This window comes from Lithobates pipiens, unplaced genomic scaffold (genome assembly GCF_037356315.1).
Source record: "Lithobates pipiens isolate NorthernLeopardFrog02 unplaced genomic scaffold, aLitPip1_a1.2 Scaffold_35, whole genome shotgun sequence".
Taxonomy (NCBI): Eukaryota; Metazoa; Chordata; class Amphibia; order Anura; family Ranidae; genus Lithobates; species Lithobates pipiens.
The window spans coordinates 12,578,205-12,597,807 of record NW_027507811.1 but is presented as its reverse complement, the minus strand read 5'-3'; the positions used below and the strand labels follow the sequence as shown (position 1 = coordinate 12,597,807).

Genomic DNA, 19,603 nt, shown 5'->3' with positions numbered 1-19,603 from the left:
GGCTCTACAAACCAGAGGCTCTGGATGAACAGTTGGATAAATGACTCTATATTTAGGATGTATCCGGTCTATAAACCAGAGGCTCTGGATGGACAGTTGGATAAATGGCTCTGTATTTAGGATGTATCCGGTCTATAAACCAGAGGCTCTTGATGGACAGTTGGATAAATGACTCTATATTTAGGATATATCCGGTCTATAAACCAGAGGCTCTGGATGGACAGTTGGATAAATGGTTCTATATTTAGGATGTATCCGGTCTATAAACCAGAGGCTCTGGATGGACAGTTGGATAAATAGTTCTATATTTAGGATGTATCCGGTCTATAAACCAGAGGCTCTGGATGGACAGTTGGATAAATGGTTCTATATTTAGGATGTATCCGGTCTATAAACCAGAGGTTCTGGATGGACAGTTGGATAAATGGTTCTATATTTATGATGTATCCGGTCTATAAACCAGAGACTCTGGATGGACAGTTGGATAAATGGTTCTATATTTATGATGTATCCGGTCTATAAACCAGAGGCTCTGGATGGACAGTTGGATAAATGGTTCTATATTTAGGATGTATCCGGTCTATGAACCAGAGGCTCTGGATGAACAGTTGGATAAATGGTTCTATATTTAAGATGTATCCGGTCTATAAACCAGAGGTTCTGGATGGACAGTTGGATAAATGGTTCTATATTTAGGATGTATCCGGTCTATAAACCAGAGGCTCTGGATGGACAGTTAGATAAATGGTTCTATATTTAGGATGTATCCGGTCTATAAACCAGAGGCTCTGGATGGACAGTTAGATAAATGGTTCTATATTTAGGATGTATCCGGTCTATAAACCAGAGGCTCTGGATGGACAGTTAGATAAATGGTTCTATATTTAGGATGTATCCGGTCTATAAACCAGAGGCTCTGGATGGACAGTTGGATAAATGGTTCTATATTTAGGATGTATCTGGACACATATTATAAAATATATCCAATATACAGGATGTGATATGTCTGTAGTAGTGGATGTTGGAGATAAAAGACATCACAGTGACTATGGAGGAAGAGGACGGACATGACGGGGGGGGGGTTACTGAGTGTAAATATAAAATAATATCTTATCACCTCCTCGGTGTAATCCAGTGATGTCTCCTCTCCACCTTGTTCTTTTCTCTCCTAGAATTTCATTTGTTTACCTTACAGAACTCCTTGTCTTTTTCTGACATCACTTCCTGTTCCTAATCTTCATCACTTCCTGTCTGAGCGTTCTACGCGCAGTAATTGCTACCGCCATCTTGTGGTGATTTTAATAACTGCATCCCACGTTATGTTGTATTATTATGCCCCCACTGCCCTGTAGCTCATTCTTCTGTCATATTTCATACATTATGAGACACGCACATCATTGTTTAGTTAAAACTGAATCCTTAATAAGTATTTTATCTTTATTTTTATGTGCTCTATAGGCTACTGATGTGTATTTTGTCTCTAAAGCATTTTTTTTTATTTTTTTTGCGTGCACATTTTAGTTACAGCAGGAAAAAAACAAAAAAAACTATATAATGTAAATGTAAAATAAAATAAAATCATGTAAAATAATGATATGATATAAGAATTCCCCCTGAGTCTTGCATGTTTTCTGAAAGCACAGGCCCTCTACAATACAACGGCGGTAGTTGTAATTCTTTATGTTGCACGACGTATGTTTAGCAAGCTAATTTTCAGAAAAAAATAAATACATTAAAATGAATTTAAAAGAATTCAAAATTTCTAGTGTTAAGTTCAAATGAGAGACACAGAAATATTAATTGCACTCCAAGATTCGTAATGATATCTACCATGTGTGGTGAAATTGCTGTTTACATGCACATGCGCATTTGATGTTTACTTGTGTGCTTGACAAGGGGCATTTCAATTTCCTTTTTTACATTTATTTAAGTTATCATTTTTTTTTTTTCCTTTTAAGTTTTTATTTTTAATTGTAAATGTATTTTTAACTGCATTGCTAATACAAAGGAGCTAACGGGCTAACAAACCCCGTATGTGATAGGATTGGGTAGGTGACTCCTTTTGGAGACAGCAGTGGCCTGTTGAGCCCCTAACGTGTCCCTTGCCCTCGGCTCCAGCAGACCAAGCATGGGAGTGTGCTCAATCAGCGTTGCTTTGCACCCGACTGTTGTCAGGATTTTGATAGTTCTGGAACATGTTCATGGTTCACATTTCTAGAGAGGAGATCGGGAAACTGACGTTCCTCCATCTCTTCCCACTCACCATTCAAAAGTTGTTTGTAGTAGTTCCTGGGTCTCCAGATCTGGGGAAGATATGAGGGGCAGGTGATTGGGTGGCTCTACATTAAAGCCAGAGTCTGGCAAAAAAAAAAAAAGAAAAAAGGTCACAGCTGCTGCTACTGCAGTCATGAGCTTGTTTCAACCTCTTCACTCTTTGGATGTGCCAGACACGTTCAAAGAGGCAATATAATTTGGTAGCAGTATCTCCTCCTCATTTGTTGGGAACATGACGTTATATTGAGGAATGGAGATGGACCTTTCATATGATGTACAGTATTTCCTCCTCATTTGTTGGGAACATGACGTTATGTTGAGGAATGGAGATGGACCTTTCATATGGTGTACAGTATCTCCTCCTCATTTGTTGGGAACATGACGTTATATTGAGGAATGGAGATGGACCTTTCATATGGTGTACAGTATCTCCTCCTCATTTGTTGGGAACATGACGTTATATTGAGGAATGGAGATGGACCTTTCATATGGTGTACAGTATCTCCTCCTCATTTGTTGGGAACATGACGTTATATTGAGGAATTGAGATGGACCTTTCATATGGTGTACAGTATCTCCTCCTCATTTGTTGGGAACATGACGTTATATTGAAGAATGGAGATGGACCTTTCATATGGTGTACAGTATCTCCTCCTCATTTGTTGGGAACATGACGTTATATTGAGGAATGGAGATGGACCTTTCATATGGTGTACAGTATCTCCTCCTCATTTGTTGGGAACATGACGTTATATTGAGGAATGGAGATGGACCTTTCATATGGTGTACAGTATCTCCTCCTTATTTGTTGGGATCATGACGTTATATTGAGGAATGGAGTTGGGCAAATAGTTCAGGCCAAGCAAAAGATTAGCCCAAACATCGCCTGTTCACCCTGCCGAACGTAATGCAATGCCCAATTCTAAGCCCGGATCGGGCAAAGCTTTGCCCAATCAGAACGCAGTGAATAGCTGGCTGTTAGAGAGTGCGGTCGGCTCATATAAGGGTCTGGTTTGGATTATGAGGGGACCCCACGCCGTTTTTGTTTTAAATTTTGGCATGGGGTCCCCCCCAAAATCCATACCAGATGCTTATATGAGCATGTAGCCTGGCAGGTCTGGAAAGGGTGGGGGGGGGGCGAGGAGATGAACCCTTCATATGATATAAATATCTCCTCCTCATTTGTCAGGAACATGACATTATGGTGTGTGTTCTCTGGCGGCAGAGCAAAATACTGGAGTGAGAGGCACTAGTAGGGGAGGGCCTACAGTAAATACCCTACCAGCAGCCAGCATCAGGTGGAAACTGATTACTGGGATCTGATGGCTGCCGGGAGACACCCGCTGCTAGACAAAGGAACTACAATCTTCCGCCCCAGAAAGCGCAGCGCCCTCCAGTAGGTGATCCAGGTCTTAATACTCTGCCTTGTGGTCCATTCTCCCATTAGATAACATTGATGATTGCACACACAGATTATACCTCACATCAAACCGAGACAATGCAAAAAATCAACGACAGGATGATAGAGTTTTATTATTTATAAATGTGAAACTATAGCATGGAAAACATAACCGAACATTGAAACACAACATACGAGACTGAATTCACAAAGCTTTAATGCACGTAGAAGGATCGTCATTTTAGCCATGTGGCTGGAGTTTTCAAATGTCATTGGACTTTTTACGAGTATTACGTATTTTTTTAATTATTACTAATAAAACAACAAATACCTGACAAACATGCTTACTGCTGATAGCGTTAATCCCCTGGTGTATAACAAGGGCTCCTTTTTTGTCTAAACATTTCCCACACGCTCAACATGAACCAGGATGTTCACTTGAGGGAATTCTCTGTATACAGTATAAGAAGCGGTTCTTTCTTGGAAAAAAAGTATTCGAACTTAAATACGGACGGTCATCAGTGTTCTTTTTTTTGGTGTCTCCGAAGGTTTGTCTGGTCACAATACCCTTTTCCGCACTCCAAACAGGAAAATGGACGCTCACCCGTATGAATCCTCTGGTGTTTAAGAAGGTAGCCTTGGTCAGAAAAACATTTTCCGCACTCCGAACAGGAAAAGGGACGCTCGCCCGTATGAATTCTCTGGTGTGTGCGAAGGGTTCCTTTACTAGAAAGAGATTTCCCGCACTCTGAACAGATGAAGAGGCGCTCACCCGTATGAGTTTTCTGGTGTTTGTGAAGGCTGCCTTTTTCAGAAAAACATTTTCCGCACTCTAAACAGCAAAAGGGACGCTCACCAGTGTGAATCCTCTGGTGTATAACCAGGTTTACTTTGTTAGAAAAAAAACGTCCACACTCCGTACAGGAAAAGGAGTTCCCACCATGAATTTTCCGGTGGTCACGCAAGGATCCTTGGTCAGAAAAACCCTTTCCGCACTTTGAACAGGAAAAACAATGCTCACCCCTATGAAGTTTCTCGTGTTTACGAAGGCATCCTTTATTAGAAAAGCATTTTTCGCATTGTGAACAGGAAAAAGGACGCTCCCCTGTGTGGACTCTCTGGTGTATTAGAAGATGTGGTTTCTCATAAAAACATTTTTCGCACTCCGAACAGGAAAAGGGACGCAGACCTGTATGAGTTCTCTGGTGTATAAGAAGGTGTTGTTTCTCATAAAAACATTTTCCGCACTCCGAACAGGAAAATGGACGCTTACCTGTGTGTATTCTCTGGTGCCTAAGAAGTCCTTGTTTTGTAGAAAAACATTTCCCGCACTCTGAACATGAATAAGGACGCTCAGCCTTGTGAGATTTCTGGTGGTTAAGAAGTGCTATTTCATGAGTGAATGTTTTCTCGCACACCAAACATGGGAATGAGCTCCCTCCTGTGTGAGCTTCCTCGTGGCTTGAAGAGGATTCCTGGGGATTGGATGGATCTGCTGATCTGTCAGCATTGTGAGAACTTAGATGGACATCTGAAGTCATAGTATGGGGTTTCTCAGAAGGTTCCTCAGGATTAGAAGGATCCATTGGTCTTAGATGGCCATCTGAGGTCATAGTATGGGATTTATCAGAAGAAGCTTCAGGGTGAGAACGATTCATTGGTCTTACCAACCAGTAAAGTGTCACTTTTGTAGGAGATTGTGCAACGTCACCATCTTCTGCAGTGCAAACTGGAGATTTAATAAGACGTCTCTCACATGAGTTGATCTTTGAAGAATACTGTCCATCTGTTTGAAGGAATTTTTTAAATACGTTATGTTTGGTTTTATACACCGTGTATTCCGGAGTCATATATATCAGTTCAGCATTTACAACTTTCCCAGAGCTCTGCCATTGAATTGCGTACAATCTTAACAGGAAACTATTAATACAAACCAGACCAGATCTTACACCCAAACCATATTAGGCAACAGTATGTGTGCATTGAGGACATTATTATGGTAAAACAAACCTTTCATATGGTGTACAGTATCTCCTCCTCATTTGTTGGGAACATGACGTTATATTGAGGAATGGAGATGGACCTTTCATATGATGTACAGTATCTCCTCCTCATTTGTTGGGAACATGACGTTATACTGAGGAATGGAGATGGACCTTTCATATGATGTACAGTATCTCCTCCTCATTTGTTGGGAACATGACGTTATATTGAGGAATGGAGATGGACCTTTCATATGATGTACAGTATCTCCTCCTCATTTGTTGGGAACATGACGTTTTACTGAGGAATGGAGATGGACCTTTCATATGATGTACAGTATCTCCTCCTCATTTGTTGGGAACATGACGTTATATTGAGGAATGGAGATGGACCTTTCATATGATGTACAGTATCTCCTCCTCATTTGTTGGGAACATGACATTATATTGAGGAATGGAGATGGACCTTTCATATGATGTACAATATCTCCTCCTCATTTGTTGGGAACATGACGTTATATTGAGGAATGGAGATGGACCTTTCATATGGTGTACAGTATCTCCTCCTCATGTGTTGGGAACATGACGTTATATTGAGGAATGGAGATGGACCTTTCATATGGTGTACAGTATCTCCTCCTCATGTGTTGGGAACATGACGTTATATTGAGGAATGGAGATGGACCTCTCATATGGTGTACAGTATCTCCTCCTCATTTGTTGGGAACATGACGTTATATTGAGGGATGGAGATGGACCTTCCATATGATGTACAGTATCTCCTCCTCATTTGTTGGGGACATGACGTTATATTGAGGAATGGAGATGGACCTTTCATATGGTGTACAGTATCTCCTCCTCATTTGTTGGGAACATGACGTTATATTGAGGAATGGAGATGGACCTTTCATATGGTGTACAGTATCTCCTCCTCATTTGTTGGGAACATGACATTATATTGAGGAATGAAGATGGACCTTTCATATGGTGTACAGTATCTCCTCCTCATTTGTTAGGAACAAGATGTTTTATGCAGAAATGGAGGTGGACCTTTCTTTTTTTTTCAAGTTTTTGTTGGAAATATGACATTATCGAAGCAGGGGTCTCCAAACTTTCTAATCAAATGGCCAGTTTACTGTCCTTCAGGCTTTAGAGGGGCCGAACTGTGCCCATTGGGAATAAACAATGCCCGATCTTTGATATTAGGTGGAAAAATAGTTGGTGTCAGTGAAATGGCTAGTGCATCATTTTTGTTGTTCATGGAAGGAATTATGCCCCATTGTTGGTGTCAGCGGCTGGAAAAATGCCTAAAGGGCCGGATAAAGTAAAGCAAAGGGCTGCAGCCGACCCCAGGGCCACAGTTTGGAGAGCACTGTACTAAAGAATGGAAACAGACCTTTGCAATGTTGGACCAATAGGAAGTGTTTGCTCCTAGTTAAACTGCCTGTGGATCTTGTGAAGTCAGCACTGGGGTGGTAATTGGTTCTAAAGAAGCATGGCTTTTGTTTATAGTGACATTTGTGGCCTACAACTGTAGAAGTAAAGTGTGATCAGTTTCTGATTATTATTTACCTGAGCCGATATACATAGAAGGATCCTCCTCTTTAATGGGATCCATAACCTCGTCCTCCTTCACAGATTGCTGATCACCCATCACATACGTCTCTTCTTCTTCCTTCTTCACCTCAACTTTTATATCAACCAGTTCTTCACCCTAAAACCACAAAATGATAAAAATTACCATCCTCAAAGCATGAGCACTAATACATGGAGACCTCAAACATGATGATCTCATACAGTATGGAATCATTTTTAAGTAGTAGATGCTCCAACTCCACCTACCTGATGATGGTGGGGGATGGTGTGACCTTCCTGTGTGGAATCCCGGGAATACAGAGGACGGGGACATCTCTCTGGTGGGTTCCGATTACTGGATCCATCTGTAGGAAACACACACACTGACTGAATACATTGTTTCTATGTGTTTATCAGATGATGGGGGATCTAGGTGGAGCCTCCGTACTGCTCTCTCCTTTACAATAAAGTCTCCTCTTACCCGGTGATGTGAGGGGCGGCTGATTGTCCATCATGACGTCCTTGTAGAGATCCTTGTGTCCTTCTAAAGATGGATCATGGGGCTGGCAGCTGTTTTTCAATTGCTCAGATGTTCTCTTCACTACTTCATTAATCCTGTGCACAATTAAATTATCACTAAGTACATTCCCAGAATTATCCTCACCTCTGAGGTCACATGACATCACTCTTATCTCTTTTAATAAATCATAGACCTGACTTTCGATATTAGAGATGTATCCAGTCTATAAACCAGAGGCTCTGGATGGACAGTTGGATAAATGGTTCTATATTTAGGAGGTATCCGGTCTATAAACCAGAGGCTCTGGATGGACAGTTGGATAAATGGTTCTATATTTAGGAGGTATCCGGTCTATAAACCAGAGGCTCTGGATGGACAGTTGGATAAATGGTTCTAGATTTAGGATGTATCTGGTCTATAAACCAGAGGCTCTGGATGGACAGTTGGATAAATGGTTCTATATTTAGGAGGTATCCGGTCTATAAACCAGAGGCTCTGGATGGACAGTTGGATAAATGGTTCTATATTTAGGAGGTATCCGGTCTATAAACCAGAGGCTCTGGATGGACAGTTGGATAAATGGTTCTAGATTTAGGATGTATCTGGTCTATAAACCAGAGGCTCTGGATGGACAGTTGGATAAATGACTCTATATTTAGGATGTATCTGGACACATTTTAAAAAACTCTAATATACAGGATGTGATACGTCTGTAGTAGTGAGTGTTGGAGATAAATGACGTCACAGTGACTATGGAGGAAGAGGACGGACATGATGGGGGGGTTACTGGGTGTAAATATAAAATAATATCTTATTACCTCCTCTGTGTAATCCAGTGATGTCTCCTCTACACCTCGTTCTTCTAAAACTTCCTCTAAATTACCCTATAAAACACCATTTATTTGTCCTACATCATTTCCTGTTTCTACTTTATGTCACTTCCTGTCCTTACTTACATCACTTCCTGTGTAAGCGGTCCGCTCGTTTTAAGTGATATCGGCATCTTGTGGTGGTTTTAATAACTGCATCCTATATTATGTTTTAATATTTCGCTCTCTGTAGGGAATTCTTCGGTTATATTTCATATATTATGACACACACACATCATATTTCAGTTCAAACTTAAAGCGGGGTTCCACCCTAAAGTGGAACCTCCACTGATCGGATCCCTCCCCCCTCCGGTGTCACAATTGGCACCTTTCAGGGGGGAGGGGGGTGGAGATACCTGTCAAAGACAGGTATTTACACCCACTTCCGGGCATAGACTCCCGTGGGAGTCTACGCCATTTCCTGTCCTGCCGCGCTGTCTGCTGGGACACACACGGGTCTCAGAGACAGCGCGGAGAATTCCTATTGCGCTGCGCGACTCGCGCATGCGCAGTAGGGAACCGGGAAGTGAAGCCTTCCTGATTCCCTCACCTAGAATGGTGGCGGCAGCAGCCGAGAGCCGAGCAATCGATCGGCCTCGGCTGCCGGCATCGCTGGAACCCGGGACAGGTGAGTGTCCATTTATTAAAAGTCAGCAGCTGCAGTATTTATAGCTGCTGGCTTTTAATATTTTTTTTTTTGGTGGAATCCCTCTTTAATTAAAAATAAACATGTTTTCTCTATCTTTATGCCCTGTGCTGGATACTGATGGTGTTTATGCTCTACAGCAACTTTTAAAAATGTTTTAAAAACATTACCCCCCCCCCCCCAAAGAATTATATTTTCTGAAGAAAGATATGGTAGTTACAATTGTTTTTGGAGTGATGGGTGCTTTTAGTTTTTTTACATTTATTTTGTTACCATTATTTGTGTACTCTTTATTTTTAATGTAACTTTATTACAAGGAGGCTAACAGTATACCATCATTTGGGGCAACGTGAACATTTTGTGGTGTTTTAGGAAATACACTCATATATATATATATATATATATATATATATATATATATATATATATATATATATATACATACAGTACAGTGTACAGTATCTCCTCCTCATTTGTTGGGAACGTGACGTTATATTGGGGAATGGAGATGGACCTTTCATATGGTGTACAGTATCTCCTCCTCATTTGTTGGGAACATGACGTTATATTGAGGAATGGAGATGGACCTTTCATATGGTGTACAGTATCTCCTCCTCATTTGTTGGGAACATGACGTTATATTGGGGAATGGAGATGGACCTTTCATATGGTGTACAGTATCTCCTCCTCATTTGTTGGGAACATGACGTTATATTGGGGAATGGAGATGGACCTTTCATATGGTGTACAGTATCTCCTCCTCATTTGTTGGGAACATGACGTTATATTGGGGAATGGAGATGGACCTTTCATATGGTGTACAGTATCTCCTCCTCATTTGTTGGGAACATGACGTTATATTGGGGAATGGAGATGGACCTTTCATATGGTGTACAGTATCTCCTCCTCATTTGTTGGGAACCTGACATTATATTGAGGAATGGAGATGGATCTTTCATATGGTGTACAGTATCTCCTCCTCATTTGTTGGGAACATGACGTTATATTGAGGAATGGAGATGGACCTTTCATATGGTGTACAGTATCTCCTCCTCATTTGTTGGGAACATGACGTTATATTGAGGAATGGAGATGGACCTTTCATATGGTGTACAGTATCTCCTCCTCATTTGTTGGGAACATGACGTTATATTGGGGAATGGAGATGGACCTTTCATATGGTGTACAGTATCTCCTCCTCATTTGTTGGGAACATGACGTTATATTGAGGAATGGAGATGGACCTTTCATATGGTGTACAGTATCTCCTCCTCATTTGTTGGGAACGTGACGTTATATTGGGGAATGGAGATGGACCTTTCATATGGTGTACAGTATCTCCTCCTCATTTGTTGGGAACATGACGTTATATTGAGGAATGGAGATGGACCTTTCATATGGTGTACAGTATCTCCTCCTCATTTGTTGGGAACATGACGTTATATTGAGGAATGGAGATGGACCTTTCATATGGTGTACAGTATCTCCTCCTCATTGGTTGGGAACATGACGTTATATTGAGGAATGGAGATGGACCTTTCATATGGTGTACAGTATCTCCTCCTCATTTGTTGGGAACGTAGCGTTATATTGGGGAATGGAGATGGACCTTTCATATGGTGTACAGTATCTCCTCCTCATTTGTTGGGAACATGACGTTATATTGAGGAATGGAGATGGACCTTTCATATGGTGTACAGTATCTCCTCCTCATTTGTTGGGAACATGACGTTATATTGAGGAATGGAGATGGACCTTTCATATGGTGTACAGTATCTCCTCCTCATTTGTTGGGAACATGACGTTATGGCATGTGGTCTCTGGCAGCAGAGCAAAATACTGGAGTGAGAGGCACTAGTAGGGGAGGACCTACATTAACCACTTACAGACCGGACCATTTTGCTGGTCAAAGACCAGACCACTTTTTGTGATTCGGCACTGCGTCGCTTTAACTGACAATTGCGCGGTCATGCGACGTGGCTCCCAAACAAAATTTACGTCCTTTTTTTTTACTTTTTGTCATAATAAATATCCCCCAAAAATATATAAAAAAACATTTTTTTCCCTCAGTTTAGGCCGATACGTATTCTTCTACATATTTTTCGTAAAAAAAAATCGCAATAAGCGATTATTGATTGGTTTGCGCAAAAGTTGTAGCGTTTACAAAATAGGGGATAGTTTTATGGCATTTTTATTAATAATTTTTTTTTTTTGTACTAGTAATTGCGGCGATCAGCGATTTTTATTGTGACTGCGACATTGCGGAGGACACATCGGAAATTTTTGACACATTTTTGGGACCATTGTTAGTTATACAGCAATCAGTGCTATATAAATGCAGTGATTCCTGTGTAAATGACACTGGCAGTGAAGGGGGTTAACAAGTGGGTGGCAGTGTAGGGGTTAAGTGTTCCTAGGGGTGTGATACTAACTGTTGGGGGCTGGGCTTTCATTTAGTGAACACTGATCTCTGCTCCAATCACATGGAGCAGAGATCAGCGTCACTAGTTGCTAGGCAGAATGGGGAAATGCTGTTTACAACGGCATTTCCTCCATTCAGCCGTCCCGTGAGACGATCGCGGGTATGCCTGCGGCGATCGAGTCCGCGGGACCCGCGACCGGACTCACGGCGGTCCCGACCGGCTGCGGCGCGCGATGGCAGGGCGGCATTGAAGATTGGACGTACCTGTACGCCAATATGCCTACCCGTGCCATTCTACCGACGTACATCGGCGTGCGCTGGTCGGGAATCGGTTAAATACCCTACCAGCAGCCAGCATCAGATGGAAACAATTTACTGGGATCTAATGGCTGCTGGAAGACACACGCTGGTAGACAAAGGAACGACAATCTTCCACTCTAGAAAGCACAGAGCCACCAGTAGATGATCTAGGTCTTGACACCTTGCCTTGCGGTCCATTCTCCCATTAGATAACATTGATGATTGCACTCACAGATTATACCTCACATCGAATCGAAACAATGCAAAAATCAACGACAGATTGATAGAGTTTTATTATTTATAAATTTGAAACTATAGAATGGAAAACAAACTGATAGGTGGTTCTCATGCATGCCCAGTAGGCACTGAGTTAATCCCCTGGTGCATAACAAGGGCTCCTTTTTCATCGAAAAATTTCCCACACGCTCAACATGAACCAGGATGTTCACCTGAGGGAATTCTCTGTATACAGTATAAGAAGCGGTTCTTTCTTGGAAAAATGTTTTCCACATTTCGAACATAAATATGGACGGTCATCAGTGTTCTTTTTTTTGGTGTCTCCGAAGGTTTGTCTGGTCACAATACCCTTTTCCGCACTCCGGACAGGAAAATGGACGCTCACCCGTATGAATTCTCTGGTGTTTAAGAAGGTAGCCTTGGTCAGAAAAACATTTCCTGCACTCCGAACAGGAAAAGGGACGCTCGCCCGTATGAATTCTCTGGTGTGTGCGAAGGGTTTCTTTACTAGAAAGAGATTTCCCGCACTCTGAACAGATGAAGAGGCGCTCACCCGTATGAGTTCTCTGGTGTTTGTGAAGGCTCCCTTTTTCAGAAAAACATTTTCCGCACTCTAAACAGCAAAAGGGACGCTCACCAGTGTGAATCCTCTGGTGCACAACCAGGTTTACTTTATTAGAAAAAAAACGTCCACACTCCGTACAGGAAAAGGGATTCGCACCATGAATTTTCCGGTGATCACGCAAAGATCCTTGGTCAGAAAAAAACTTTCCGCACTTTGAACAGGAAAAACGATGCTCACCCCTGTGAAGTTTCTCGTGTTTACGAAGGTATCCTTTATTAGAAAAACATTTTTCGCATTGTGAACAGGAAAAAGGACGCTCCCCGGTGTGAACTCTCTGGTGTATTAGAAGATGCGATTTATCATAAAAACATTTTTCGCACTCCGAACAGGAAAAGGGACGCAGACCTGTATGAGTTCTCCGGTGCCTAAGAAGTCCTTGTTTCTCATGAAAACATTTTCCGCACTCCGAACAGGAAAAAGAACGTTCCCCTGTATGAAGTCTCTGGTGTATTAGAAGGTGTGGTTTATCATAAAAACATTTTTCGCACTCCGAACAGGAAAAGGGACGCAGACCTGTATGAGTTCTCCGGTGTCTAAGAAGTCCTTGTTTCTCATAAAAACATTTTCCGCACTCCGAACAGGAAAAAGGACGCTTACCTGTGTGTATTCTCTGGTGCCTAAGAAGTCTATGTTTCGTAGGAAAACATTTCCCGCACTCAGAACATGAATAAGGACGCTCAGCTTTGTGAGATTTCTGGTGGTTAAGAAGTGCTATTGCATGAGTGAATGGATCCTCAGGATTAGAAGGATTCTTTAGTCTTAGATGGACATCTGAAGTCATAGTATGGGATTTATCAGACGATTCCTCAGGATTAGAAGGATCCATTGATCTTAGATGGACCTCTGAGGTCATAGTATGGGATTTATCAGAAGGTTCTTCAGGATTAGAAGGATCCATTGATCTTAGATGGACATCTGAAGACATAGTATGGGATTTATCAGAAGATTCCTCAGGATTAGAAGGATCCCTTGGTTTTACAAACCAGTAAAGAACTTTTGGAGGGTGTTGTGCAACGTCACCATCTTCTGCAGTGCAAACTGGAGATTTAATAAAACGTCTCTCACATGAGTTGATCTTTGAAGAATACTGTCCATCTGTTTGAAGGAATTTTTTAAATACGTTATGTTTGGTTTTATACACCGTGTATTCCGGAGTCATATATATCAGTTCAGCATTCACAACTTTCCCAGAGCTCTGCCATTGAATTGCGTACAATCTTAACAGGAAACTATTAATACAAACCAGACCAGATGTTACACCCAAACCATATTAGTCAACAGTATGTGCATTGAGGAAATTATTATGGTGAAACAAACCTTTCATATGGTGTACAGTATCTCCTCCTCATTTGTTGGGAACATGACGTTATATTGAGGAATGAAGATGGACCTTTCAAATGGTGTACAGCATCTCCTCCTCATTTGTTGAGAACATGACGTTATATTGAGGGATGGAGATGGACCTTTCATATGGTGTACAGTATCTCCTCCTCATTTGTTGGGAACATGACGTTATATTGAGGAATGGAGATGGACCTTTCATATGGTGTACAGTATCTCCTCCTCATTTGTTGGGAACATGACGTTATATTGAGGAATGGAGATGGACCTTTCATATGATGTACAGTATCTCCTCCTCATTTGTTGGGAACATGACGTTATATTGAGGAATGGAGATGGACCTTTCATATGGTGTACAGTATCTCCTCCTCATTTGTTGGGAACATGACGTTATATTGAGGAATGGAGATGGACCTTTCATATGGTGTACAGTATCTCCTCCTCATTTGTTGGGAACATGACGTTATATTGAGGAATGGAGATGGACCTTTCATATGGTGTACAGTATCTCCTCCTCATTTGTTGGGAACATGACATTATATTGAGGAATGGAGATGGACCTTTCATATGGTGTACAGTATCTCCTCCTCTTTTGTTGGGCACATGACCTTATTTTAAGGAACCGAGGTCGACCTTTCATATGGTGTCCAGTATCTCCACCTCATTTGTTGTGCACATGACCTTATTTTGAGGAACCAAGGTCGACCTTTCATATGGTGTCCAGTATCTCCTCCTTATTTGTTGGGAACATGACGTTATATTGGGGAATGGAGATGAACCTTTCATATGGTGTACAGTATCTCCTCCTCATTTGTTGGGAACATGACGTTATATTGAGAAATGGAGATGGACCTTTCATATGGTGTACAGTATCTCCTCCTCATTTGTTGGGAACATGACGTTATATTGAGGAATGGAGATGGACCTTTCATATGGTGTACAGTATCTCCTCCTCATTTGTTGGGAACATGACGTTATATTGAGGAATGGAGATGGACCTTTCATATGGTGTACAGTATCTCCTCCTCATTTGTTGGGAACATGACGTTATATTGAGGAATGGAGATGGACCTTTCATATGGTGTACAGTATCTCCACCTCATTTGTTGGGAACATGACGTTATATTGAGGAATGGAGATGGACCTTTCATATGGTGTACAGTATCTCCTCCTCATTTGTTGGGAACATGACGTTATATTGAGGAATGGAGATGGACCTTTCATATGGTGTACAGTATCTCCTCCTCATTTGTGAGGAACATGACGTTATATTGAGGAATGGAGGTGGACCTTCCTTCAAAGTCTTTGTTGGAAATAGGACATTATTAAAGCAGGGGTCTTCAAACTTTCTAATCAAAGGGCAAGTTTACTGTCCTTCAGGCTTTAGAGGGGCCAAACTGTGCTGGTGTTGGTGTTAGTGACAGGAAAAATGCCTCAAGGGCAGGATAAAGGAAAGCAAAGGGCTGCAGCCGACCCCGGGGCCACAGTTTGTAGAGCACTGTACTAAAGAATGGAAACAGACCTTTGCAATGTTGGACCAATAGGAAGTGTTTGCTTCCAGTTAAACTGCCTGTGGATCTTGTGAAGTCAGCACTGGGGTGGTAATTGGTTCTAAAGAAGCATGGCTTTTGTTTATAGTGACATTTGTGGCCTACAACTGTAGAAGTAAAATGTGATCAGTTTCTGATTATTATTTACCTGAGCCGATATACATAGAAGGATCCTCCTCTTTAATGGGATCCATAACCTCGTCCTCCTTCATACATTGCTGATCACCCATCACATACGTCTCCTCTTCTTCCTTCTTCACCTCAACTTTTATATCAACCAGTTCTTCACCCTAAAACCACAAAATGATAAAAATGACCATCCTCAAAACATGAGCACTAATACATGGAGACCTCAAACATGATGATCTCATACAGTATGGAATCATTTTTAAGTAGTAGACGCTCCAACTCCACCTACCTGATGATGGTGGGGGATGGTGTGATCTTCCTGTGAGGAATCCCGGGAATACAGAGGACGGGGACATCTCTCTGGTGGGTTCCCATTACTGGATCCATCTGTAGGAAACACACACACTGACTGAATACATTGTTTCTATGTGTTTATCAGATGATGGGGGATCTAGGTGGAGCCTCCGTACTGCTCTCTCCTTTACAATAAAGTCTCCTCTTACCCGGTGATGTGAGGGGCGGCTGATTGTCCATCATGACGTCCTTGTAGAGATCCTTGTGTCCTTCTGAAGATGGATCATGGGATTGACAGCCTTTTTTTCAGTTGCTCAGATGTTCTCTTGCTCTGGATGGACAGTTGGATAAATGGCTCTATATTTAGGATGTATCCGGTCTATAAACCAGAGGCTCTGGATGGACAGTTGGATAAATGGCTCTATATTTAGGATGTATCCGGTCTATAAACCAGAGGCTCTGGATGGACAGTTGGATAAATGGTTCTATATTTAGGATGTATCCGGTCTATAAACCAGAGGCTCTGGATGGACAGTTGGATAAATGGCTCTATATTTAGGATGTATCTGCACACATATTATAAAATAACTCCAATATACAGGATGTGATATGCAGGGGTCAAGTCCTGGGAAAAAAGTGTGGGAACTCCCACCCAAGATCCACTCCCCCCCACCAAAAAAAAAAAAAAAATGATACGCTCATATGCACAAACGCTTCAAAAGTGGTATTTTTCATCCAATTTTCGTATTGTGTGTATGAAGCTCTTAACTGTTAGTACATTAAAAAAAACAATTCTCAATAAACATAAATACGGTAATTCTCTGAATAATCAGCATTCATTCAATTGTGCTTCCATGCAAATGTGAACATCGTGTTCTGATCTTTATTGGGGAATTTTATTTTGTATATAGAGTATTTATGTGGTGAGTTTACACTTTTCATTGAACAGAGTTTGAATAACACAGGGTTAAACGGAAAGGTCATAAATTAACTGCACATTATCTGGACAGAATGCTTGGGGAGATAGTAATGTGTTCCTGCTTAGGAGATGTATGTTAGCTTGGGGGGGCTGCAAACTCTGCAGGGCTCCAACACACACTCGCTGTTATTCCAACCTAAGCTATTTCCACATAAACTTCCCTCCTGGCATTAAACTTTGCCAGGTATTGTGCTCAGCTTACCACCCCAAACTGATATTCCTCCCTCAGCTCACCTCTCTCCCTGCATGTCCTGTGAGCAGAATAGCTGTGCTCCTCCTCTGGGTTCTCTCATCATATGGCACTGAAGATAGAGGAGGGGGAGATTCAGCGGGACACACAGAGCAAGTATGCAGGACAAGGGGGGGAGGATGAGGAGACAGAAAATCAGGAGGGGCCGGCGGGGAGGAGCGCATCACAAGAGGTCTGATTAAATACAATCTCTTAGCAGCAGGGACCTGATCTACCCGTCAGCTAGCTGTGATTGACAGGTAGATCGAAGCGGAAGCTGTCATGGGGCCCCCTACTGGCAATGCCTGAATGGTCAGGTGTGCGGCACTTACTATTGTGAGCTGTGTCGGTGGCTGCTGGTGTAGCACCTGCCATACAGCTTGCATACTTCAAAGTCTTGCAGGACACGGCTGCTAATGGGAACTGAGTTCCTGTTGTGGAAAGAGTACAGGAACTCAGTTCCCGTGAGTTCCCGCAGGACTTGAGCCCTGGTGATATGTCTGTAGTAGTGGATGTTGGAGATAAAAGACATCACGGTGACTATGGAGGAAGAGGACGGATATGACGGGGAGTTACTGGGTGTAAATATAAAATAATATCTTATTACCTCCTCTGTGTAATCCAGTGATGTCTCCTCTCCACCTCGTTCTTCTCTCTCCCAAAACTTCCTCTAAATTACCTTCTAAAACGCCATTTTTTTTGTCCTACATCATTTCCTGTTTCTACTTTATGTCACTTCCTGTCCTTACTTACATCACTTCCTGTGTAAGCGGTAAGCTCGTTTTAAGTGATATCGCCATCTTGTGGTGGTTTTAATAACTGCATCCTACATTATATTTTAATATTTCGCCCTCTGTAGCTCATTCTTTGGTTATATTTCCTATATTATGACACACACACACACATTATACTTCTGTTCAAACTTAATTAATGATAAACATGTTTTTCTCTGTCTTTATGCCCTGTGCTGGATACTGATGGTGTTTTTGCTCTACAGCAACTTTGCACATATGTTAAAACCTGAATGTTGGCTCAAAATATATTGATCCTCATAATGAAAGCCCCCCTCCCCCCACCAGGATTATATTTTCCCAACGGCAAAGGCTCTGTAGAAGAAAAAGATGGCAGTTACAATTTTTTTTTGGAGTGACGGGTGCTTTTAGTTTTTAGACATTTATCTTGTTACCGTAATTTGTGTACTCTTTATTTTTAATGTAACTTTATTGCTATTACAAGGAGGCTAACAGTATACCATCATTTGGGGCAAAGTTAACTTTTTGTGGTCTTCTTTTAGGAAATACACTCATATATATATATTTATATATATATATATACAGTGCCTTGCAAATTTATTGGCCTTTTACCTATTTTGTTACATTACAGCCTTTAGTTCAATGTTTTTTTTTAATCTGAATTATATGTGATGGATCAGAACACAATAGTCTAAGCTGGGGAAGTAAAATTAGAAAAATATAAACATAAAACTATTTTTTCAAAAATAAAAAACTGATAATTGGCATGTACGTATGTATTCACCCCCTTTGTTATGGAGCCCATAAAAAGCTCTGGTGGAACCAATTACCTTCAGATCACATAATTAGTGAAATGACGTCCACCTGTGTGCAATCTAAGTGTCACATGATCTGTCATTACATATACACACCTTTCTGAAAGGCCCCAGAGGCTGCAACACCTAAGCAAGAGGTACCACTAACCAAACACTGCCATGAAGACCAAGGAACTCCCCAAACAAGTAAGGGACAATGTTGTTGAGAAGTACAAGTCAGGGTTGGGTTATAAAAAAAAATATCCAAATCTTTGATGATCCCTAGGAGCTCCATCAAATCTATCATAACCAAAAATGGAAAGAACATGGCACAACAGCAAACCTGCCAAGAGACGCCCGCACACCGAAACTCACGGCCCGGGCAAGGAGGGCATTAATCAGAGAGGCGGCACAGAGACCTAAGGTAACCCTGGAGGAGCTGCAGAGTTCCACAGCAGAGACCGGAGTATCTGTACATAGGACGACAATAAGCCGTACGCTCCATAGAGTTGGGTTTTATGGCAGAGTGGCCAGAAGAAAGACATTACTTTCATAAAAAAAACAAAATGGCGCGTTTTTGAGTTTGAGAAAAGCCATGTGGGAGACTCCCAAAATGTATGGAGGAAGGTGATCTGGTCTGATGTATGGAGGAAGGTGCTCTGGTCTGATGAGACTAAAATTTTACT

The 19,603-nt window shown here is 41.6% G+C and overlaps 2 protein-coding genes across 2 annotated transcripts in view; both read right to left on the bottom strand.

Annotated features, from left to right (window-relative positions):
- The window catches only part of LOC143956115 (uncharacterized), a 28,518-nt gene extending 9,905 nt beyond the window's left edge, over nt 1-18,613 (bottom strand). Inside the window, 7 exon segments of the mRNA XM_077466249.1 lie at nt 4,183-5,459; nt 7,228-7,369; nt 7,498-7,595; nt 7,712-7,845; nt 15,889-16,030; nt 16,159-16,256; nt 17,979-18,613. Coding sequence (XP_077322375.1) covers nt 4,183-5,459; nt 7,228-7,369; nt 7,498-7,595; nt 7,712-7,745 — 1,551 coding nt within the window. The 5' untranslated portion in view covers nt 7,746-7,845; nt 15,889-16,030; nt 16,159-16,256; nt 17,979-18,613.
- LOC143955529 (uncharacterized) overlaps nt 1-19,603 on the bottom strand; it is a 171,775-nt gene that overhangs the window by 130,568 nt on the left and 21,604 nt on the right. The gene's annotated exons all lie outside the window — the stretch shown is intronic.